At 36.1% G+C, this 24,524-nt stretch overlaps 2 protein-coding genes across 2 annotated transcripts in view; one reads left to right on the forward strand and one right to left on the reverse strand.

Moving 5' to 3' along the window:
- Positions 1-5,307, forward strand: part of LOC111048115 (double-strand break repair protein MRE11) — a 28,094-nt gene extending 22,787 nt beyond the window's left edge. Inside the window, exons 11-12 of the mRNA XM_022333972.2 lie at positions 1,754-1,945; positions 4,928-5,307. Of these exons, the coding sequence (XP_022189664.2) occupies positions 1,754-1,945; positions 4,928-5,026 (291 nt within the window). The 3' untranslated portion in view covers positions 5,027-5,307. The remainder of the gene's footprint in view (positions 1-1,753; positions 1,946-4,927) is intronic.
- Positions 5,308-7,928: 2,621 nt separating this feature from the next.
- LOC111059933 (mitochondrial pyruvate carrier 1) lies at positions 7,929-24,519 on the reverse strand. The gene is made up of 3 exons (XM_022347560.2): positions 24,263-24,519; positions 17,713-17,813; positions 7,929-10,135 (listed from the first exon to the last, which is right to left on the reverse strand). The coding sequence occupies exons 1-3, from the start codon at positions 24,328-24,330 to the stop codon at positions 9,957-9,959; spliced, it is 348 nt and encodes a 115-aa protein (XP_022203252.1). The 5' UTR covers positions 24,331-24,519; the 3' UTR covers positions 7,929-9,956.
- Between the last annotated feature and the right edge of the window lie 5 nt (positions 24,520-24,524).

A 24,524-nucleotide genomic window follows, 5' to 3' on the forward strand; every position in this document is an offset into this window, starting at 1 on the left:
TCATCCTTAACCACACCTGTATATAAACTCTACCGTCCGCTCATGTCCAGTACGGATTCTATTCAAGTCGGTCCATGCTCTTCGAGGAAGCTCGAACCCTGGTGGTATTGCACCAATGTATAATCGTTTAACGAAAGGTGTAAATTTTCGTCATTCGTTATGGATAGGCAAGGATGGAGACTTACTGATTTTGCTGAACAGTTTATTTATTTGCAATGCAAATGACACTAATGTAATAAATATTGGTAGATAAAATAATAAGGTAGTCCTTGTGCTATTTTTCTTCCAAATTTATAGGTGACAAAGTCCAAGATAAGGTTAGCGTGTCACGTGTACAATTTTTATGAAATTTTGATCCAAAATAAACATGAAAACTATAAATTTTGAATTTAGATGGCTTAAATTGATAAATTAATTAGAAATATTCTACTCAATTACCACTTTTAACAATTAATATTGAGTTATTTAAGAAAATTTGGAACTATTCAAGAAACACAAACTCGTAAACTTGGAATTATTTAGTGTTTGTTGGTGTGTTAGAGGTGATGGGGCAATATGGCTGAGAGCTGGTAACCACTCTGTTGGAGTTGATTGTATTACACCACCAATCGTCCTCATAGTCCTGTTCAGCTCTCTATCAATGTGTTTGACATGAGTACTGTTCAGTCCAATATTCAGCTACTTAATAAACCAATGCTAGTCCAGTAGTTCTAAGTGTCTCAGCAGATCTACCTCAGGTTGTTCCTGCAAGCTTGCTAATCATGTTTTTGCTGGACCGAGCTTTTGCAGCAGTATTTAGTTAAGCCCTCAATATCAATTAATGGGTTGTTACCACGACCTGAGCCCTGAGAAGGGCCAGTTGGCATACTTATTTGTGAACGGGACAGAGGCTCTAACGATTTTATTTTCTGGTCCAAAAGATGAACTGCTATGTGAATAACAAGTGAACTGTATAATTTGTAAACGATGTCGAACTATCTCTTCAGAAATCCCGCGCAAACAACACTACTTGTAAAAGATGAAAGAATTAATTCACCAAATGAACCAGGTTGCAATACTTGATTGATACCTTAGAGTCTCCTATTGAAAGTGGGGTGATCAGCGGTGAGAATACAATCTAGGAGATCACAGGATTACCGAAACTGCAATAATACTGGTCTTCTTCTTCACTATTTACACACTGTCGAAGCACTATTTTTCTGATGAGATATTCTTTGGTTGTGTGTATTTTCAACTCGAATAGATGAAAAACTATGTAGGTTTGTTTGGCTAACAGTTCATCCACGATATTTAAACGGTGATAACACTATTCAACGACACAAAACTTTAATTTCGGGGAACGAATTTCCTCCTGGAAATATTAGACAATTATTTCCCGAAAAGAATTAGAAAGGCCTGTATTTGAGCCGAATTGCTGCCATACCAGACCCAACTATATGCAAATTTTGCTTTCTCGATGACAGCTTTGCAAACACTGTTTGTAGTCAACCGCGGAAAGCCCGAGCAAGCGATGGCTGAGCCCCAGACAAAGTTGACACATGGGGTACTAGCTACCGGTAGCTCAATGAGATAAAGGAACCCACTCCTTGCAACAAGAGCAGTGGGGAGTAATATAATCCATTCTCGTACTGTTCAATTCTGTATTAATATCGTCAGCACAGGAGCACCACGTGGTTGGAGGAACAATCCTAACCCCAAATTGAAAATCCTTCAAAATTGTTGTATTCATATCATTCATTTCACTTGTTTGCAGACAAGAAGAATCCTGTTGGAAAATCGCTCATTCAGGCCTGCTGCTGATGATGATGATAACAGTGATAATGACGATGATACAGAAATGGTTATTTCACCTCCTGCTAGAGGTCGAGGTAGAGGTAGAGGATCGAGAGGAGGTAAAGGACCTGGCTCTCGTGGAGGTCGGGGATCCAGGGCTCGTGGTGCAAAGGTATGTTGAAAAATATTCTCAAGGTAATATCTTTTTCGCCACACTTGGATGTAATGAGCTGGTTTACGTGCGTCATATGGAGGCCGAAAGTGATTGTTTTCCGACCAGGCCGGTAAAACTTTTCGGCCCTAGGGCTGTAAAATGACCTTGAATAACAGCTGATCGTGTCCGATCTCACAAAAATCATAGAGAGATAATCTCATAACGACTGTAATAATCTATATAATTATGTATCGTGAATCGCGGTATTATGTCTATAATATATTTTATAAATTACTGTTTCATAATTTAATATTTATTATTGTGTTTTTGATATCAAACAATAGAATACGATGATATCTCCATAGCCTCAACAATATAATGTTGGCTGCATTGTCCATTGTCAGAAAGGTACATATCGCAAGTATTTAAAAGTGAAGAATCAAATTTGAAATCAAAGTACAATAATTGTATCAATATTTTAAAGTGAGGTAGAGTAATAATTGTTTATTTTTTATTATCGAATTCCACTTCTTAATGCAATACAATCAACAATAATAATAAGAAAATACAGCAGAGATCTGAAGTTTAAGGTAAGCCTACTGGTGAAACTCAGCCTTGACTGAAAAATTCCTAGTAATTTTTCCATAATTCATTATTGAAACTTTTAGATAATTTTTCTTCAATATTAAACCATATAGAGAAAACATTAGGCCCACTCAAGATTGAATCCTCGGATGTTTTTTCTATGATTTAACTATTTTCAGAGCAATATTTTGTTGTGAAAATGCCGGCAAACCGGCTTCAAATTTGCCACTATACACTATATTATAGTAGCCTACATATGTTACCTGACTTAATTCAGAGTGAAAATTTTATTGTGAGACAGATAATAATATTAATTTTAATAATATAAGTCATGAGCCAAAGTCTGTTGTACGCTTTTTAGGAGTGAAGTAAACTTTTTTAGAAGTCTAGTTTACAGTACAGAATTACGTGTATGCTAAGTGTTATCAGTCAGGCTCCTACGTTCAACAATACGCAATGGCCGAGAGCGTAAAGGCGTAATACATCAGAACTCATAGCTCAGTGAATAACAAACTAGGTTCGAATCTCGGTCAATGACATTTTTTTTTGTCGATGAATTTCGACTTTTATTAGCTATTTTTTATATTAGTTACCGTAATTTAAATTTCAATCAATTTTTTAGATATATTTTGAGACAAAACTGTGAAATATGCAAATATATTAATTTTTTCATCACATTATTTCAAAATAGTAATGAAAATTCTATTCATCCATCTATCCATGAGATATTGCACCGGGCGCAAAGCGCGAGCTCTAAAAATTCAAACAATTATTCGAAATATTAATAGTATAAAAATATGGTCACTATTGTAAACTATTAATTAGTAATATTGAAATTAATTGACAGTAAAAGTTGTCATAACAAAGATTCAAACTATCAAAATAGGCTGTTTAAATTTTATTTATTTTTCAATTTCTTATATATTGGGAAGTTTTTTTTTTGGTGTGGCGAAAAATAGCGTTCGCAACATGGGCAAAAATGTTTTTCCGGCTCTCGAACGCTTCAAGTTCTCGACTTCGTCTCGAACTTGAAAACCGCGATCTCGAGCCGGAAAACGTACATTTTCGACCCTAAGTGCGAAATATACTATTACTACTGTACTGATTCAAATCTTAGCTACACTGATATGCAATGTGCTCATGGCCATTGGCATCAACCGTTGCCAAATCCATGAACATTTATAAAAAGTACTCCAAACATTGAAATTATCTCACAGCTTGCTGTGCTATTCACTCTATAGTAAGGTCCACGTTATAATGGCAGTATTCAATTAACATTGGTGTTGCTATCCTTGTCTTCTTTCATGCAGACAAAGCAGATAGCGCTATCCTTTTTTAGATCTGCAACTTTGTCAGATCTTTTTTTAACGATTTAGAAATCGAATTAATCAAAAAAATTATTGATCTCAATTATGAAAATTTATTATTTAATAATTGTAAAATGTATTCTCTTGGCGAATAAGATATAATTGATTATTTAAAACAATAATGAACATTTAATATCACATCGGGTATGCAGGTATGGTATAAGCTACCTTCTACAGAAGGCAGTGGCAAGGCTGAGACTCGGCAACGCATATCTTTCTTCACTTCTATTTTAAAGTGGACCTCACTATACTACAATGAAGCGTTTCCTAAATTACGGAACTTGACAATTTCATGAAAAAGATCTCACAAAATGTTTGATGCTGGTAGCTACAACTACATTAAATATCAGTGTTTCTATTATTGCATAAGAAAGCACGGATTTAAATATCCATAAGAGAATAAAATTATTGTTAGAATCAAAATCATAGTAATTATACAGTAATATCATTCACTGGACACTAGCAACAAAAGCTGAGTCAGCTTTTAGCGATGCGTGGTAAAGACAGGTCAAAACAAATATTGTATTTTGGATGCTTTTTTCAACTGATAAAAATGAAAATTGTTCATGAGTACCTCATCTGTACCTCAATGAAGGTGTTCTTTCCTACTGTACCACCATTTTTTTTATTAAAGACAGAAAAAGTCAATTAAAGGTTTTAGAGTAGAAACACCATAAAAATTCAGTATTGAAAAACAAGGTTTGGAAGCACAACCACCATTATACGATTTTCCTACGCATTTCGGTTCTATTTGCATGTTTAATGGTTGAAGAGTAGCGACCAAAACACAAAACTTGTTATGTCCTCTTCTTGATTGAAAAATTGTAATTTTTATCTCAACCAGTCCCAGTTCAAAGGAAATCTTGAGTACTAACTTACAGAATTGCTAAAAAGACAGATTCGAAATCATGATAGATACATATTTATAACTATTCTGATTTGAATTTCATTCTCACTCAAATAGTCTTGACTGATGTATAATTTTCGAAATTCTTGTCATCTAGAAATCATTTTTATATTATTAAATTTAATTGTTATGACATTTCAGGCTAAAAATGATAACGGTGACAACTCGCTTGCCAGCTCAACTCGTTCATCACGTACGACTAAGAAAACTTTCATCGTTGATTCAGATGATTCAGACTGAAAGGCTTCTTCAAAGTTCAAGAGAAGTACAGAAGAAAACATGTTAGAAAAGAAATACATTCTTATTTGTTACCAAGTGTAATTTTTATAATTTCTTATACAGTTTATTGAATGTGATACTTCAGCTAGAAAATATTAAATTCACTCGTACACTATTTTTAGAGCATCCTATTGCTACATAATATTCTATTGTTTTGTAACTACTGAAGACGATAGTAAGTTGTACTTGTGAGTACTTTTGTATTTTTTAAATAATAAAGCATTTCGGTAATTGTGAAGCTTTTCAGTCTCCAATCATGAAGTTTTTTATCATGGGATATTTCTGGGGGTGGTCTCATGGTGGACCACGAGAAACATTTACATTTTATTAATTAGAAAACAATATTAATTTTTCAAGATACTATTTATTCAACTTGAGTAAAATAGTTGTTAGTATATGCAATTCACTTTATGTAAGGAAGAAGACGTCATTTTTCCCTGAGGCAATTTTCTTTTCTGTCCAGGAAGATCTCACTGATTTCAAGATTTTTGGAGATGTGCACTTCCCTCCTCGATCTCCGGACCTTGAAATGTATGGTTTTTATTTGTGGGGATATTTGAAAGAGCAAGTTTATCGACATAAACTCTCTACTTTAGATGACTTGAAAGCGGCGATACTTACTGAGGTGGCGTTGATCAATGAGGATACACTGGAACGAGTGCGGGAGAGCTTCCTGGACGCAATAGAAAATTGCCTCATGGAAAAAGGACGCCACCTTCCTGACATAATTTTCTCTACGTAGAGTAAATGGCATATACTCACAACTATTTTAATCAAATTGAATAAATATTGTCTTGAAAAGTTAATATTGTTTTCTATTTTTAATATGTAAATGTTACTCGTGGTCACCCGGTATAACATATCATGAGTGATATTTTACCTACTGAGTCAGTATGTTTTCTGAAGATATTCAAAGTTTTCAATGTGTGTCATTTTATATTTGAAATTCAATTACCTTGAGTAGCTGATGCTCATGCCTTTTTATAATAATGGGCATATGTAGAGATCGGCCTTCAGTCTGATCCGTCAGCCGGACTAAAGGCCGATCTTTACAAATGAAGGAGCCTTAATTCACGTTGATCTAATCTAATATAGGTACCGAACGAGTAGACTCTCCCTAAAGATAAACACATTGCACTACGAATAAGAACTTTCATGTTAAAATCAACCAATAAAAATTGATTTGTTTGAAGAATAGATTTCACAGATGTGTGGAGAAGCCAAGTCTATTGCTGTATTTCCATAAGGTCTATAGTTCCAATCAGGTACTTGTGGTTGAGAATACTGCGTGAGGTCTACTGTTCACAGAACTACTAGTTGATAAATTATTTATTAATTTTTGAGAAAACACGACAACAGGTCAATGTAACTTACTGAGCGCGAGGTCTACTGTTCACAGAACTACTAGTAGTATATAGTATAATTGACCGAGCGAAGTGAGGTCTAAGATTCAAGTCGACGGTTTGGCATTTCTCTTAATGTTTATATGTTGCGCATTTACGGCGAAACGCGGTAATAGATTTTCCTGAAATTTGACAGGTATGCTCCTTTTTTAATTGCGCGTCGACGTATATACAGTACAAGGTTTTTGGAAATTTTGCATTTCAAGGATAATATAAAAGTGTTACCGCCAACCAGTTGCGGTAAGTAACCGCTACGAGCGCTGCCTCTAGTTCCTACAGAGCTATTTGAACTATCGTTCACCAAGGAACCGTTCTTTGAAGGAGTCGTTCTCGAGTCATCGTTCACTCAGCTCTTTGTGCAAAGTCGATCCCGCTTCCTGCAACGTAACGTGTCGTTTCCCGCTCCAAGTTAGAAAAAGGAACCTCCTTCATACGCCAATATAAGAGTAAAAATCTGGTGTGGCGCACTCACACAACTTTCCTTGCCGTTATGAAAATTGATCACCTGACGCTAGTGTAAACGCGCATCTCAAGTCAAAGATCTGAGCCAGCTGGTGACAGGTCAATAACGCTGGATACACACGAGATCTGCTATCTCTTCATAGTGAATGATTTAATAGAATCAACAGTTTGCAATTGAATAGTTACATTTTCTCAAATTTCAAGCTTATTTTCAATTTTAGGTGAAAATGTTACAGGACATTAATTGAAGAGATGTCCATGCTCAATCGTTTCCACTACAAATTTTTCGTTTAAATTATATCTGAGACCTGACAATTGGGAATCTAAAATCAATCTTTGCATAGATGGGGCGGTGCTCCTGAAATTTTTACAAGATATGGGACTTGTGGCAGTTGATATAGCTTATCAATGACTATTTTAGGTATAAATTTGATCAAAATCGTTGGAGCCATTTTCGAGAAAATCGCGAAAACCCCTGTTTTTGACAACATTTTCGTCATTTTAGCCGCCATCTTGAATCGCATTCGATCGAAATTGTTCGTGTCGGATCCTTATAGTGTAAGGACCTTAAGTTCCAAACTTCAAGTCATTCCGTTAATTGGGAGATGAGATATCGTGTACACAGACGCACATACACTCATACACACACACATACAGACCAATACCCAAAAACCACTTTTTTGGACTCAGGGATCTTGAAACGTATAGAAATTTAGAAATTGGGGTACCTTAATTTTTTTTCGGAAAGCAATACTTTCCTTACCTATGGTAATAGGGCAAGGAAAGTAAAAATCAGACTATAGAATTATTCATCATGAATCAGCTGACAAGTGATTACACAGATGTGTGGAGAAGCCAGTCTATTGCTTGTGGATGAGAATACTGCGTGAGGTCTACTGTTCACAGAACTACTAGTAATACTATATATTATAATAGCCTAATGTTGGGAAGGGAATTTTTAAAGCTGAGAAGTGTTCGATGGGAAAATAAGAACAGTTATCATGACAAAAATATTTTTATTTTTCAAAAAAATATCTAAAATCACAGGTACTGTTTCTATGGAAGAAGTTATAAGGTATTAATATAACAAATGAGTTGTCATTATTATAATACAATCATGTATTTGACAAATTTGATTTATAGATAGGAACTTCATCAGTGATAGACAGACAATGAAACGTATTTAAAATGTAGGTATTACATTTTGAGTGGACTGTGAATACGGTCCTAATTTATTCTAGCATTGATGGCGTCATTTCGTTTGATTCTATAATTAATAATATCGCTATTATCATTCAATCAGATTGTCATTAATTTGGTTCTCATAATAAGTCTTTTTTCAGCTACCTTTATTATCTCGATTTATTCCACTAAACCAACCCCCCCCCCACAATACATTATCACATTTTCCTCATCACAAATGAAGCTGAATATTGCATTTTCTCAACTCTTGAAAAAATAATAGAAATTCTGTATCTTTAGTATTTTATCTAATTAATGTATAGAATTATATTCTGAAGACTCCATATAATCCAAATTTCCATCTTATAAATGAATAAAATAAATATCATATATTTTTCTACAAAATAATATCATTCATAGTTGAGAATGATATTGTATGTATCAATGTATAAAATAAACAAGTATTTACAATTTTGTAACAATTTCCATTAGAAAATTATTGGAATGGATTGGATCACTTCATCAGCTTAGAAAAACTAAGAATATAAAAACTTGAAAAATTATCCAACAAAACGTCATCTAGCATTATCAAATAAAAACGGTTGGGGATTGAAAATAATCAAATCAAAAAGTTATGATTCCAGGATCACGAACAATATTAACAATGCCGTAATGAATTCTCTCATCTAATTCAAAGTGAATTGTTTTCTCACATATAAAAACTTGTTTGAAAGTTTTTCCTTTGGAAGCTACTTTACTATAGTATTCCTTCAATACTTTTTAATATTCCCGGAATATTATTTTATTAACAATGTTAATGTAACAATGTTAAAAATTCTATGCCAAAGTTGGTTCGGGCTAAAAAAATAGTTCATATATTTCAAATATATACTAGCAACGATTTTTCATGTTTCGAATTAAATTATTGGAGTTAAAATAAGTCAAAATATACAAATAATACAGTTGAACTGTTTGTTACTGGAATGTTTTCTTGAAAATCAAACTTATAAACATCCTTAATATTTTCCAGCTTATGAATCAATAAACTGTATGTTGGAAAGCATAGACCTTCAAGTAAATTCCTGCTTTAAATTTAAATAGTTTATGTGCTAACAAAGAGTTTGTATCAGGGAAAGAGAGGTTTACAGTATAGGAACTAATAATTTCAAATGAAAAACCTCCAATAATTTAGGACATAAAATGATCAAAAATCCGTCGTTCCAACACATTATTTCAAAAAATAATGTTAACCCGTTTTATTTGCAAATAATAGAAAGCTTAATATGATAAAATGAATGCTCGACAGTCGCTACAAAATCATGAATCCTTTCAGCAAAAGTATAAAAAAGGGTAACGGAAAACTCTCATTTCATCTTCCCTAACACCTCATAAAAAACAATGTTCTACCTGATGTATAAACAGTAACTAAATCATTAGCATTCCAACAATAATAATCAGTATTAATCATTATCGATATATATTCTTCAGAATGTTTGGAAAATAATTTTGTTTAAAGTGTACATTAGATAGATATAATAAATATTGTGCAGTTTATTTACATCATTTATTATATGTACATTTTTAGTGTATTATTTACACTGGATACATACTGATATTCAGACAGTGAAGTTAATACTTATTCAAAGATTTTGTACTCAACGATTTGTAAATTATACTCAAGTGAGTTGAAAAAAAATGCTTAAATATAATCCATTCAACATGCAGAGAGCTTGGCTCTTAAAACAACTGTCTATTAATTATTTAAATTTTAGCTACCGTACCAAAAAAACAAGCTACTGTACAATAATTTGAACCAACTGGAGGAAATAATCAGAGACGTCTTTCTACTTCTTCTGTTCGGTTTTGGACAGGCTGTTGTCACTCAAATAGTTGTAGTTGATGAATCGTGCTCCTTGTGTGAGTTGAGCACACTCATTGGTCAGATGGCAGGCGAAGAGCAGCATGTTGCGAGGTTGCACCCGCAGCGCAAATCGCATGAACATCGCAGAGTAGATGCATAGAGCTGCAAAGTTCAAAATTATCATCAAACCACTATCAACAAAAATATTTTCTCACCAAAACATACATTACCAAAAACACAGTAGGTAGCGAAATATAAAAATAATAATTGTACCTATAATTGACGAGTGTTAGCAAGTTCTCACTTTTGACTTACTGAAGGCCAAAGTCGTTGTCCTTCTGTATGTTCTACAATAACTTTAGAAAGAATTGATCAATCAGCTTAAAATTTTGATCACATATTCTTCAAACCTTTTTACAGGTCAAGTTCGTTGGACAACAAAATTAACTCCTCACTCCTTCGTCCTGTTTGAGGATATAACAGATAACATTGAAAGTGCAAAAGAAAACAATTTGTTTTGATTAATCATTTAGTCAGCTGAAGAATTCATTGCATGCAATTACAACAGTTTTTCCATTCATTCATTCATTCAGTTGAGGCTATTATTTGGTAGCTATTAGACGGGCTACACACTGGTGTCGCAAGACACGCGTCTTAAGACGCGTGTCGTGTCTTATCAAATTTCATGAGACATGCATGTCTTTTGCATGTCTCTGTCGCTTGTCGCATGTCTCTTAATTTTCGGTTATTACAAAGCTGTATTACAGACTGAGCATGAGCAGTGACAAACAGTGCTCAGTGCTGGCAGTAGACAGTGGCTGGAGCGCATGCTCAGAGTGATGTCTCGCGCGATATGTGTCGCATGGAACCGGCTAACCGGTTCCATGCCACACCTGTCCGATACACTGGCGATGCCTCGAACATCAGTCGCAAGCAGTGAGTAAGCTCTGATTTTACAAAACAGGTTGGTTTCATATGCGACATGCCTCGGACATGAGATTTGTCGTAGACATGATGTCTACGACACCAGTGTGTAGCCCGCCTTACACAAACAGACATTCATGCGCTGACACATGATTTCAGCTGGTACAACTTCTACATCTTGTGCTTCATGCGCTGACACATGATTTCAGCTGGTACAACTTGTACATCTTGCGCTTCATGCGCTGACACATGATTTCAGCTGGTACAACTTCTACATCTTGTGCTTCATGCGCTGACACATGATTTCAGTTGGTACAACTTGTACATCTTGCGCTTCATGCGCTGACACATGATTCCAGCTGATATAACTTGTACATCAATAAACTGATACGGGATGAGATATCAATGTACGGTTTTCAGCAATGTACCCAGAATACCTTGGTTTCCACCATTTATTTTTTCTTGTAACTCTGTATCGAAATCATGTATTACATGACCACCTTTTTATTAAAAAAAATGAGTTTGGATTCATATGAGGGACAAAAATGTTGATGCAACAGAGTAATTTTTCATTCCAAATAGGATCCTCAATGAAATCTCCTGTCATCTTGAACTTTCCGGTTTTGAAAGGTCGTTGCACGAAGAAGGGAAGGAGCAGCAGGGTGAGGATGGTGTCATTAGACGCGCCATGACATGCAGTTCTAGTGTGAGCAATGGCTTGGTCGGGAAAACATCGTGCGTTCGTAGCTGAATAGTTTATTAAAAATGGCGGCTCCGTGATCACAACACAGCGTGCGTTCCGTTTAAATTTTGCTATTAGTCGACGTGATCCGCGACATTCAGCAGATCCCCCGCACTGCTGCTTTGATCTTCAGTGATGAGGCACATTTCACCTAGTCGGAACTGTTAACAAACAGAATTTTCGATACTGGGCTGAGAATAACCCACGAAACCTACACGAACGACCACTCCACAGCCCTCGAGTGACAGTGTGGATCACGTCGACCAATAGTAAAATTCAAACAGAACGCACGCCGTGTTGTTATCACGGAGCCACCATTTTTAATAAACTCTTCAACTATGAACGCACGATGTTATCCCGTACAAGTCATTGCTCACACTAAAACTGCATGTCATGGCGCGTCTAATGACACCATCCCCACCCTTCTGCTCCTTCCTTTCTTCGTGCAACGCCCTTCCAAAACCAGAAAGTTCAATATGACTCACCCTGTACTTGTGAAAGAAATATTTTGCTGTTTTCATAATTTTCACCAACTTTGCATAATTGAAAGTTGCGGGTATCAAAGAATACAATACAACAGTAAGTTCTTGAGAGAGTTCTTCATCCCAGGGGGTCACTAAAGTCTGAGATATATTACTTTTAACATGAAGAGGAGAAACTCATTTCTCCCTCCACAGTTTGTAGACACAGACAGACATCCTGCATACAACTGGATGCGCCGTGTCATTTTGCTTCATGCTCTTGTGATGAAAACAATATTATACCTGCTGACCAGTATATGACTTGGAACATTGCCAGCAATAGCTGGAAGGGGAGTGTTGGTGCGTTGCGTTGCAAAGCTCTCTCACACAGACACAAAAGAAGGAGAATGCTGCTAGGTAGTGAGAGTGATTAGTTTTTTTTTTTTTTTTTTTTTTTTTTTTTTTTTTTAAGATTACGTCCTAAAGACTCCAGTCATGGAGTATAAGACAAGTCATGTTATTACATAATAATTCTAACACTAAGTAGTTCAACCTAGTTTAGGTTTGAAGGAATTCTTGTACACTATAAAAAGCTCTATCAACTAAATATTTTTTAATTTGTTTTTTGAAAATCTTCAAATCATCATTACTTTTCAAGATTTGAGGTAGCTTGTTATAAAATTTCCTACCAATATAATCTGGTTTTTGTTCAAATAACCTACTATTGTGACCCATTATATGATAATCTGCTCTGTTTCGCGTATTATACTCATGAACATCTGAATTCTGGATCACACCACTCGTTTTCACATGCATTACAACTTCATATACATACAAAGATGGCACAGTTAATAGACCAAGCTTTTTAAATAAAGGCCTACAAGAGTCTAACCTATTCACTTTCTCTATACATCTGAGTGCCTTCTTTTGAATCTTAAACACCCTGTCCATATTTTGTTGAGATGAATTACCCCATACTAAAATAGCATACCTAATATGAGATAGTATAAGTCCATGGTAAGCAGTTAACAGTAGTTTTTTATCATTCAGCCTAGCAAGCTGCCGCAGGACAAATACCCCAGATGATATCTTATTACATATCCTCTCAATGTAAGGATGCCATGTTAATTTCCTGTCCAATAAAATTCCCAAGAATGCTACTTTCTCTTCTTGGTCTAATTCATTTTCCTCTACAAACACATTTATTTCTCTATCCTCTACTGAATTATATTTACTTTTGAATTGTAGGAATTGACATTTCTTACTATTTATTGTTAATTGCCTTTGCTTCAAGAATTGGACAATTGACTGTACTCCAGTAAAAGCATTTATTTCTAGACTATCTAATAAATAATTGTTAAAGATAAGCGATGTGTCATCAGCAAACAACAGAGCTCTGTGATCTTTTAACTCTTTTGGTAATTGGTTCACATACAACAGAAACAGTAAGGGACCCAAAATTGAGCCTTGAGGTACTCCAGCCTGGACCTCCAGTTTTTGAGATTTAATTTTTACTATTTCATTCCCATCCACCTTGGTAAGCTCAACACACTGGTTTCTACCTATGAGATATGATTCAAACCATTTTAGTTCTATACCATTCACACCTACAGTTTTTAGTATTTCCAATAATATTCTATGGTTCACACAATCAAAAGCTTTGGATAAATCAAGAAATATTGCGGCTGCCTTCTCACCTGAATCTATTATATCTATTAGTCTTTCAACAAGGATACTATTGCAGTCTTAGTAGATTTCCCTTTCTGGAACCCATGCTGTTCATCACATATGAAATTAATTTCTTCCAGGTGCATCAATAGCCTATTTAAAACTACTCTTTCAAAAATTTTACTTATTACATTTAGAATACTAATGGGTCTATAATTTTCAACTCTTTCAGAATCACCGCTCTTGAAAATTGGCAAATTTTTCCTTGTTTCAGATCATCAGGGAAAATACCCTGCTCTAGTGAAGTATTAAGGAGATGCAATAAAGGGTCCAGTAATTCATTTTCACATTCTTTTAAAATTTTGCTTGAGACCCCATCCAATCCTACTGTTTTTTTGTTATTCAAATTTTTTATTATTCTTGACAACTCATCTCTTGATAATGGATGAAATTTAAATACCTTTTCAATTGGCTCAGCATTTAATGTAGTTGTATTATAAGTATTAGTGTTCAGTGACTTTTGGAGATTATATGCAACCTGTTGATAATACTTATTGAAAAAGTTACAAATGTCTATACTATCATCCATATAATTTCCATGTTCATCGATTATCCTAGGGACATTAGTAACTGTATCTTTTTGAGCTGCTCTCCTATTTCTATTAATTACCTCCCAAACAGCAGAGTTAAAATTGGTACTAGTTGTTAATATTTCAGCTGTTTTCTTACACTTAGCTTTCCTCACTTCTTTTGCATAGTTTTTCTTTAGACATTTGTATTTGACTTCACTCGGAACATCCCTCACTAATTTAAATTCCTCATAGGCTTCCCTAACAATATTTCTTTGAGTAAGAATATCTTCAGTTATCCATTCATCTACTTTGTTTAATTTACTTTTCACTTTGACTTTTTTTATTGGACAGCATACACTAATGTGAAATCTTAGAGTATCAATGAATTGCTTATATTTGTAATTTAGGTTACAACTGTTATAAACACTACTCCAATTTTCTTGAAGCAGTTCCTGCTTCAAACAATTTATATTTCCTAGCTCATATTGCTGAATTTCTTTCACAAAAGTTTTTTTTCTGCTTGGATTCTGGCCCTGCAACTTAACATCTAAAATTTGATAGTTATGATCTGATAGATCTGAGCTACCTAACCTGACATTACAACCTTCTATATTTGTGAGGATATTATCAATAATTGTCTGTGAAGTTCGAGTTACTCTTGTATATTCGTGGACCTTAATTTCTAAATTATTCATATTAATAATATCTCTAATATCCTCTGTCATTTTATCCTGCCTGGCAAAATCGGTATTGAAATCTCCTACTACTATAACATTTGTGAAACGAGCGGTTGTAATTTCCAAAAGTGTGTGGAGCAGCTCACAAAATTTTTGCCAGTCTCCATTTGGTGACCTATAGATACCTAACACTGCTACCTCAAATCGATCATCAATTTTTAACCTTAGTCCCGTCACCTCTAAATCCATCTCAACAGAAAATCTCTTAACAAAATCCAGTTCATAAGTTTGGGTATGTTTAGCATTGCTAGTGAATATACATACACCACCACTTCTATGAGCTATTCTACAAAATTCTGATCTCAGTGAATAGCCTGGAATCCTAACTTGATTTATTTCCTTTATTTTTAAGCCATGCTCTGTGAAAATAACAATGTCAGGATCCTCCTGTTTAAGAAATACTTCTAATCTGTCAATTTTGTTGCGAAGATACTGAATATTTTGATGATAAATACTAAAAACCTTACCATCTTGTGCTACTCTATCTCTAGCATTTGTAGCTATTTCCCTTTCCCTGTTTTGAGCCAATTTACTAAAAAATCGTTATTTGTTTTTTTGACTGTTTTTAAACCAGAGGATTGCAAACGGCTTTCAATCAGCTCTGCCAATCTATTACAAAATATTACTTTGCCAGATCGATTAGATGCAACCCATGATTAGTGAAGTTATGTCTTTTCAGCCTTTCATTTAGAAAACAAATCCCCAGTTGTTTAGAATTCTTATTTTTTAGGCTGTTGATTGTATTATGGATTGATTTGTTTGTCGAATTGATTGCTTCATTCAACTCTGGCCTATCAAACCTATTAGGAATAGTACTTATTATTAAGTTTGTTTTTTTGCTGAGTGGCACAATTTCCTTGATTTTTTCTGTTACTTGAGGAAGATGATTCAAGTTAGGTTCATTTATATTATTTGAGCCACCCAGTACAATTAGATAGTCATTTTCATCAAAGTCTTTAGTTTGTTCCCTAGCTGACTCTACAACTGCATTAATTGATGCACTTGGCTTGAAAAAACATTGGACATCAAATTTATTTTTCAATCTTTTATCAAGGAGATCACTGCAATCACGTCCATGACTGGACGTCAGTAGCAGAACTCTCCCTTTCCTATCTTTATTTCCCTCAGCTATATTTTTGGTTGCTGTCTTCAAAACCTCACTGTACGTTTTATTTCGACCATTTTCAGAGCATTTCCCATCATTTAGGTTGGATTCTATTTTTTTTGCATTTGGACGGAGGTTCTATCATACATTTAGTATTATCAAAATTTAGATTTTAGTTTCTTTATTTCCTCCGACATTAGACTACATTGATTTTTTTAGTGGAGGATAGAGCATCGGACTTCTCGGTCTTCGAGAAAGAGCCGTGTTAAAAGTAATTTCTCTCCCACTTTAGTTATTATTATTATCAAACAAATACAATACAACAGTAAAGTTCTCGAGCGAGTTCTTCATCCCAGGGGGTCACTAGTTGTTATTATTATTATCAAACAAATTTTCGAATTTTTCAATTTGTCCTGCAAGCACAGTAGCAGCTCTCACAGTAACAGACTGGACTGTTTTTTAGGTTGGCCAGAAATTGAGGGGATCAAGTCCCCTACAAAACATTCCAGCCTGTGAGTGAGCTACTACTGTGCTTGCAGGTCACATTGAAAATCTGTTATCCTATAATCAGCACAACCATTCTTACAGAATAGCCTAGTTTTAACCTGCGCAGCTCTATCAGTAGATTGAAAATACAAATTATGTTGTATGTTTCTCTTCCACACTGGTTAAAATGTTGTCCTCAGCAGGAGCTGATAACTCTTTAACATAAAATATTGTCTATGCCACAATGTCATGGATGGCAAGATAAGGCTTTGTGGCCTGTTGGTGAAGAATGAGTGTTTTCTATTTATTCCCTTACTAGCGGGTAACCCGTGCTTCGCAAGGGTCTATTTTAAAACTTGACGTAATGAAATCTTGATGAATTTAAAATAGGCCTATAAATATCCTCGGTTAATTAAGAATCTATATGCAAAATATCTTTGCAACATTTGAACGGTTTGAGATATCGATGTGGGGTTTACACCATTCATTTTCTCTTGAAATTCTGTATCGAAATCATGCATAATATGACCACACTCCAATTTAAAAAAATAAAGTTGGATTCAAAATGGCAGTTCCAAGAAGGAGGACCAAAATTTTCATGCGACAGAAAATCAGTTATTCTTATTCGAATAGGATCCCCAATCATAATTATCTTCTAATTTCCCTTTTACAAGAAATGTTCATCTGTTTCCATACAATAACTGGAAGCATGACAGATTGAAAACTTGAGAAACTCAAACCTTGACGTAATGAAATCTTGAAGAATTGAAAATAGGCAGAGAACCATCCTCGGTTAATTAAGAATCTATATGCAAAATTTCAAGTTAATTAGTCCAGTAGTTCAGACGTGATGATGCGTCAAACATCATTTTCCTATCCCGTACGTGTATAAGCCAGTTCTTTCCTTTATTATAGTATAGATAGTATGAATTATTATTATTATAACTTGTTTTTGCACTTGCACAAATTGTCGGTATGTTTTCATTTTCTTGGAAATATAAATATTACTATTACATAGTAATAATACATGAGGATCGAGCTCACCCAATGTCATTTTCCCACTGATAAATTCTGGGCTCTTCTGGGTGTCTGCAATCGCCGCAAGTGGAATTCCCCAATTCGCAACTGGTCCCCAGAAGTGAGTACTGGAAATAATTTGACAAAAATTATTTCGTTATTTTATTTAAAACTAAACCATAATGTCAAAGTATATGCTTCAAATGGAATTAAATAGGACTCACTTAAAATTGGTGCAGATATACTTTAAATATCGGTCAGCCGGCCATGAAAGCCGAGACAACTAAAGCACAAGGCACACATTAGGTGCGCCATCCTATGCTTTGTAAATTAACATTTGCATTAACGAAGGCCGGCGCGCTTCTAATATAATTTACTTATATAATGCGGATCCTAATTTACTTAGATGCTAAGTATCCAACCAGATGATTTTTAATTTTTGAGTCGCAGCGCACCTCCTGTGTGCTTTGAGCTCAAGGCATTGCTAGTTGCTAGCGCTACCTGATCGTGGGTTCCAATCCCGCCGGTAGGCATGGATATTTGATCATCTCATCCAATAACCCTCGCACTCCCCATTACCACGCAGAAGCAAAAAGCTCCTATGAACAACATCCGAAATAAAAAAAAATTACTTAGAAATCTATAAATATTGAGGCAAATGATTCATTTTTGAATGTTTTAGTTTCTTTAAAAACATAATAATTAATGATAATAAATTAAGCTTTCATTGCAAAAAAAATATTAAACTGCAGATGATTTCTAGCAATGATGAACACAATTTGATAGACGAATTTGTATATCTCGGATCCTTGGTCAACTATAAAAACGATACCACATAATTATGAGGTCAAGCAGCGAATCCTATTGGCAAATAGGGCATACTTTGGTTTGGCCAAACATCTCAGATCAAATAAACTCAGCCGCAAAACAAAAATAATGATCTACCAGACACTAATTTTTGCCAGTGCTTACCTACGCCAGTGAGACTTTGACTCTAACAAGATCAGATGAGAACTTGATCAGCATATTTTTGAAAGAAAGATTCTACGCAGAATTTTTGGAGGAGTGTGGTGCAAAAGAAAGAATTGTGATCAGTACAACATATATATGGTCACACAGATGCGCTGGCTCTTATCCGAGTAGGTAGGCTCAGGTGGGCAGGCCATCTTGTAAGAGCTGATGAGTCATTTCCACCAAAAAAGATAATGGCTTACAACATGGAAGTTGGAAGACCTCCTGGTAGACCAAGGTTAAGGTGGATGGATGCAGTTGCCGGGGATGCAAGAGTTGTTGGGGTCAGGAATTGATACTTATAATACTTAAAATTGAATTATATAATACTTATATTATAACGTGAACCTCGCTATAGAGACGTGTGATTTCAGTAAGTGTGTATCCCACAGCACAAGTCTCGATGGATTTGTTTGGATTTCATCTCTCTCTTAGGCGAATTCCCATGTATTGGCTGCATATTATATTTTTTTCAAATGGTGAGGCCTTTACGTAATTTCAAGAACAAAATATAAGATTGATATGATGCATACCGTAGTAGAGACAAACCAAAAAAGAACAATCAGTGTAGGCACAGGGAGAATTGCCATTAGCATGTTAACTGAATCAATGTAGGCACAGAGAAGATCGCCATTAGCATGTTATTTTTTATACTGTGAAACAGATTATTTTATCCGTGATTAACTTTTCAAATGAGTCATTTCTGACGCAAACCAACTTGTGACGCTGCTATAGTAATAATTGAAATTCAATTCTGTAAACAACTTTTAAAAAATTAAAAATTCGAGCTCAACTTGACAAAGTAATGAATTCCCAAATCCTACCGTAGGTAACTATAAAATTTGAAATAAAAAAATACTGATTGATTTCTTCTTTTAGGTACATTCAGTAATAAATTTAGATCTTTCTATCCATGACCAGCACAGGTTCTGCCCACGGAAATATACTGGCAACTTGTTGAAGATCTTTAAAGCAATAAGAGGGAAGCTGCTGAGGGACCTCGACATTCTAGCACGAGGTACATTTGATAGGAAGTGAAAGTGGTAATATCATCCCGTCTTTTAGTGTTTTCCGACCTCTCTGCTGGAAGATATGGCAGTCTTTTCTAATCAGCAAAAGGGGCTGAACAAATATTGGCACTTATGATTTCAAGTTTTCTAAAGATCGGTGTACAATGTTCAAAATCTTCAAGCCAACGAAATCCAGTCATGATGCGAAAATCCTTCTTTTGTAAGAACATAATTTTTCTGCAGTCATTAGTGTGTAGGCCTACAATACCATAGCTGACACGGCTGTTGAAAACTCATATAGAATCAAATCTATTTTTAAGTTAATAGGAAACTTACTAACAGAACAAGAGTTTGTATATTATTATCAAACAAAAATCCAAACTTGAATGCTGCAAACCACCCCGAAAACTTTTGCTACTGCAAATGTAGGCAACAGGGTGTACAGCTAGTAGATGAGCCGTCTAAAAGCCCAGATGTGTTTGGCATGTCTGTGAACATGCTTCGTGAGGTTGTGGATGCCATTGCAGTTCCTCTCTCTGCATCTGTCAACGAGTGCTTGAGGTCTGGAAAATTTCCTGATTTCTTGAAAACTTCAAGGACTGTCCCGGAAGGGTGATAGTGAGAGCCTTCGTAGTTTCAGGTCCATCTCCATTACCCCTGTCTTTGGCAATGTGATCGAGGCGGTGATCAAGCCACAGCTGGAGGCTTTCTTTGAGGAGAATGACCTGTTCTCTAACATGCAATTTAGCATCGAGTTAAGAGATCGACAGTGTGTGCAGTTGACCATGTAGCTGAGCGGATTGACGCGGCCTTTGAGGATGGTGAGTCTCTTGCTCTTGGTGATCTGAGCCGAGCCTTTGACTGCGTGGACCATGGCATTCTTCTTAGAAAACTGAGCTTTTATGGTCTAAGAGACTCTGCCCTTTCCATCTTGGGCTCTTACCTTTCTGGAAGGACTCAGCTTGTCTCCCTCAGTGGTGTAGACTCCCGGACACTTCCGGTGACTTTTGGTGTTCCTCAGGGATCGGTGCTGGGGCCTACACTGTTCCTTGTCATGATAAATGACCTCGATGACAACGGTTCCTCTCTGATGTTTGCGGATGATGCATCTCTACTGTCATCGGGTGCTGAGCTTGAGCGGGTTTTGGAGGCATCTGCGGAGCATCTTCGATCTGCCACTTCATGGTTCCTGGCTAATCGATTCCAGCTGAATGAGGACAAGACCCAAAGGATCATCTGCTGCTTGTCACGTGAGGGAACTGCGTGACCCTCAGAATCCAGTGAAGCTGCTGGGGTTTTTCTTGGACAGCAAACTCAGCTGGAACAGTCATATACAGCAGGTAACCAGTCGACTCTCCCGCATTTGCTTTCTGCTGCTCAAGATGACCAAGATGATTTTTGGGCCTGGTGACTGAGGAGTACCTTATTATGTCTCCTAATGATGTATCAGGCGCTCTTCCATTGCCACATTATCTATGGCTTGCTTCTGTGGGGTCATTCAGCGGGGGCTGCTGATGTGCTGAGACTGCAAAAGAGGGCTATAAGAATTATAACAGACAGCGATCATCTTGCCCACTGCAATCCTTGGTGTGCTGATGGTCTTCAGCCATTACATCCTCCTGTGCTTGGTGTATGTCAAGAGGATACAGCATACTCTGGCGGCCCGAAGTGACGTTCACAACCACAACACCAGGCACCCCGAGCTGCTGGATGTCCCCAGGAGACGCCTCCACCGTTCACAGGCCAGCTATAGAGTTTCTGCAATGAAATTCTTCAACAAGCTGCCTCCTGGTGTTATAAACAACTGAGAATGATAAAAATAAAATGAAAAATTATACTGTTGCATTGAACTTTACTTTAACAAAACTTGAACATTAATTTTTCACTTTTTGTGTAGTTGAGAAGTTGATATTGTGGTAATTATTCATATTGAATGAAAAAGACTAAGAAATTGTCAAAAAACCACTGATTTATTGATAATTAGAAAGACCGGTTTCGGTTATTACACCATTGCCAATCTCTGATAAACTCAGTGTAATGGTGTTACAATGGTGTAATAACCGAAAATGGTCTTTCTAATTATCAATGAATCAGTGGTTTTTTGACAATTTCTTAGTCTTTTTCATTCAATTTGAACATTAATCACTGATCGGAAAACAAGATAACAAACTTTTTGTCTGAATAGTTGCCAAGGCAACGAATGCTAATGAGATGGAAGCCATGAAGGGGATTCCCTTCACACTCCCCCACCGTTTAAAAAAGAACTATAATTGTTCCTTCGTCTCAAATTATATGGCGAGGTTCTTGTGATGGTTTGATCCCTACCCCCGGTCACATAAGATGGGTCATCCTCCTCCGACTCTGGTACTTCCTGCTACAGGTTGTCTTCCTCCTCCTGTTCATAAACAACTTATTCAGCAACGTCACTGGAACTTGGTCTCTCCTCATCCTTGGATTTGAGGCAAGGTTTCAAGCGGTTTACGTGAACGTTGATCTGGCGACCATCGGGCAAGATCACCATATAGTTCACTGGGGACATCTTCTTACTCACTTAAAATGGTCCCACCCAAGGGAGATGGAATTTACCCGATTCTCCAGGCTTTACTGCGGAATTATGCAGATAAACTGCATCTCCAGCTTTAAATACTCTTGGTTTTCTGCCTTTATTAGCGGCTATAAGCAGTTTATCTGCTGCTTCCGAAGAATTCTTGACAGCTTGTTGATAAGCCTCACCCAGTCTCATTTTCAATGTCTTCAAATGCTCTCCTACTGAACAACGCTTCAGGTCTTGAAGTATGGGTTGATTGGCAGGTAACACCATTTCATGACCCCGACATAGAAAGAATGGGGAATACCCTGTTGAAGAACGAGGAACTGAATTATAAGCCGTCAGAGCATAAGGCAGCCAGTTGTCCCAGTCACTACCATCCCGTTGAACAAAGTGAGCCATGCTCTCATTGAGGGTGCAATGTAACCTCTCTATTCTCCCATTGCCTTCTGGGTGGTATGCAGTGGTTTGGATTTTTGCTATTCTTAGCTGGTTACATACTTCCACAAATAGATTTGACAAGAAGTTTTTGCCTTGGTCTGTCATCAGTTGGGTTGGTACACCATGTCTGGATATGATTTGTGTAACCAAGGCTCTGGCAATTGATTCAGGAGTTTGGTCTGGTAGTGGAAAGGCTTTTGCAAACCTGGTAAAGTGGTCTATGAAACTCACATAATAACGATTACCATGAGTGCTTGTTGGCAGGGGACCAACCACATCCATTGACACTAATTCCATGGGATGAGTTGGTTCATAGGCTTTTTCTAAGGGCACTTTCAAGGCACAGGGAGTTTTACGTATAGTAGGCTACAATTGTGGCATTGTCTTACATATTGTTCAACCTCTCTTGCCATTCCAGGCCAGTAGTATTGTTGTTTAACCCCAAGGAGGGTTCTTTCAATGCCGGGATGTCCAGCCCAAGGAGTCTCGTGACAAAGTCTCATAACTATCTTTCTCAGAGAGGAAGGGACTGCCACCCTCCACTCCAATGGTTCACTTTGGCCTCCTGTCCACAGAATTGTATCATGTTTGACGATTCCATTACCATTTCTCAACAGAGAACAGCACCATTCATCCCACCGCTGCCACCAATATAAACAACTGAGAATGATAAAAATAAAATGAAAAATTGTACTGTTGTATTGAACTTTACTTTAACAAAACTTGAACATTATAATCACTAATCGTGGAACAAGATAACAAACTTTTTGACTAAAGAGTTGCCAAGGCAACGAATGCTAATGACATGGAAGCCATGAAGGGGATTCCCTTCACACCGCCAGGAAGTTGCTTTGTGATAAATCATATTATAGCGTAAATGAATTTATGAGTGATGATCTGAACTTTTTTAAAAAAGTGGTCACTGTTTTATCTGCCATCTGAATAGTTTTTGTGTTATTGTGTATATTGAAATCGAACTCTATGACGCCATCGATCCCACAAATGTGGGTAATGGATGAAGCAGAAGGTATTAAAATTATATAAGAGCCACTATACTCAAATATTATTTGCTAACCCGGTACGGTAGCCTAACTATTCACCAAACTGACAATCTCTAAATAGCAGCGCTCATTTTATACTAAGCCATAGCGGCTAGCCACTCAACAGAGCTGGTCACACTGTGGTCAATATTTTGTAGTAGCAGAAGTCTTCATGATGGTTTAAAACTTTTAACTTTGGATTTTTGTTTAATAACTTGATAATTATTGATTCATCAATTAGTTGGCGTAGCCTGAGATACTTTATTTACTATATCTAATAATAAACCTAAAATGAACTTATGTTAATATGCAAGTCATTTGATCAAGTCTTAATGAAAATCTTCAAGATTCATTGCAGTTTTATAGATGAAATAGCAGAAATTATATAAATGTAAGCTTAAAATGATAGCATATGCTAAAAATATTTCCACTCGAAAATAGAGATAATGAAAAATTGATTTTATATAAAACATAAGGCAAACCCAAACACTATCCCGTAGAAACTGCAAGTTTGAAACCCAACTTACCTCATCAAATAAGTACGAAATTCCTTACTTTTTAATTGGTCAAACAATTTCTTTCCTAGAGATGCCATTATAATGAAGTAAGTGTGTGATTTAAAAATATAGTATACTATCCCTTTACAAAAATTTATTCACAAACTTATAAAAGAGTTTACTCGGAAGGTCAAAAGATAACCTAGAAACTGGCAGTCACCTTGGAAAATGAAATGTGTCAAATATACAAATTCTGGAAGTTTGAGTTCCCGGGTGAACAGGAGGGGATCTT

Source organism: Nilaparvata lugens, chromosome 1 (assembly GCF_014356525.2).
Source record: "Nilaparvata lugens isolate BPH chromosome 1, ASM1435652v1, whole genome shotgun sequence".
NCBI lineage: Eukaryota > Metazoa > Arthropoda > Insecta > Hemiptera > Delphacidae > Nilaparvata > Nilaparvata lugens.

Excerpts from the sequence above, each read along its gene's own strand:
- LOC111059933 (XM_022347560.2), bottom strand. The coding sequence starts at position 24,330 with ATGGCATCTCTAGGAAAGAAATTGTTTGACCAATTAAAAAGTAAGGAA. Across the intron at positions 17,814-24,262 it reads TTTCGTACTTATTTGATGAG|TACTCACTTCTGGGGACCAG; the intron begins GTAAGTTGGGTT and ends AATTATTTCCAG. Across the intron at positions 10,136-17,712 it reads CAGTGGGAAAATGACATTGG|CTCTATGCATCTACTCTGCG; the intron begins GTGAGCTCGATC and ends TGAACTTTGCAG.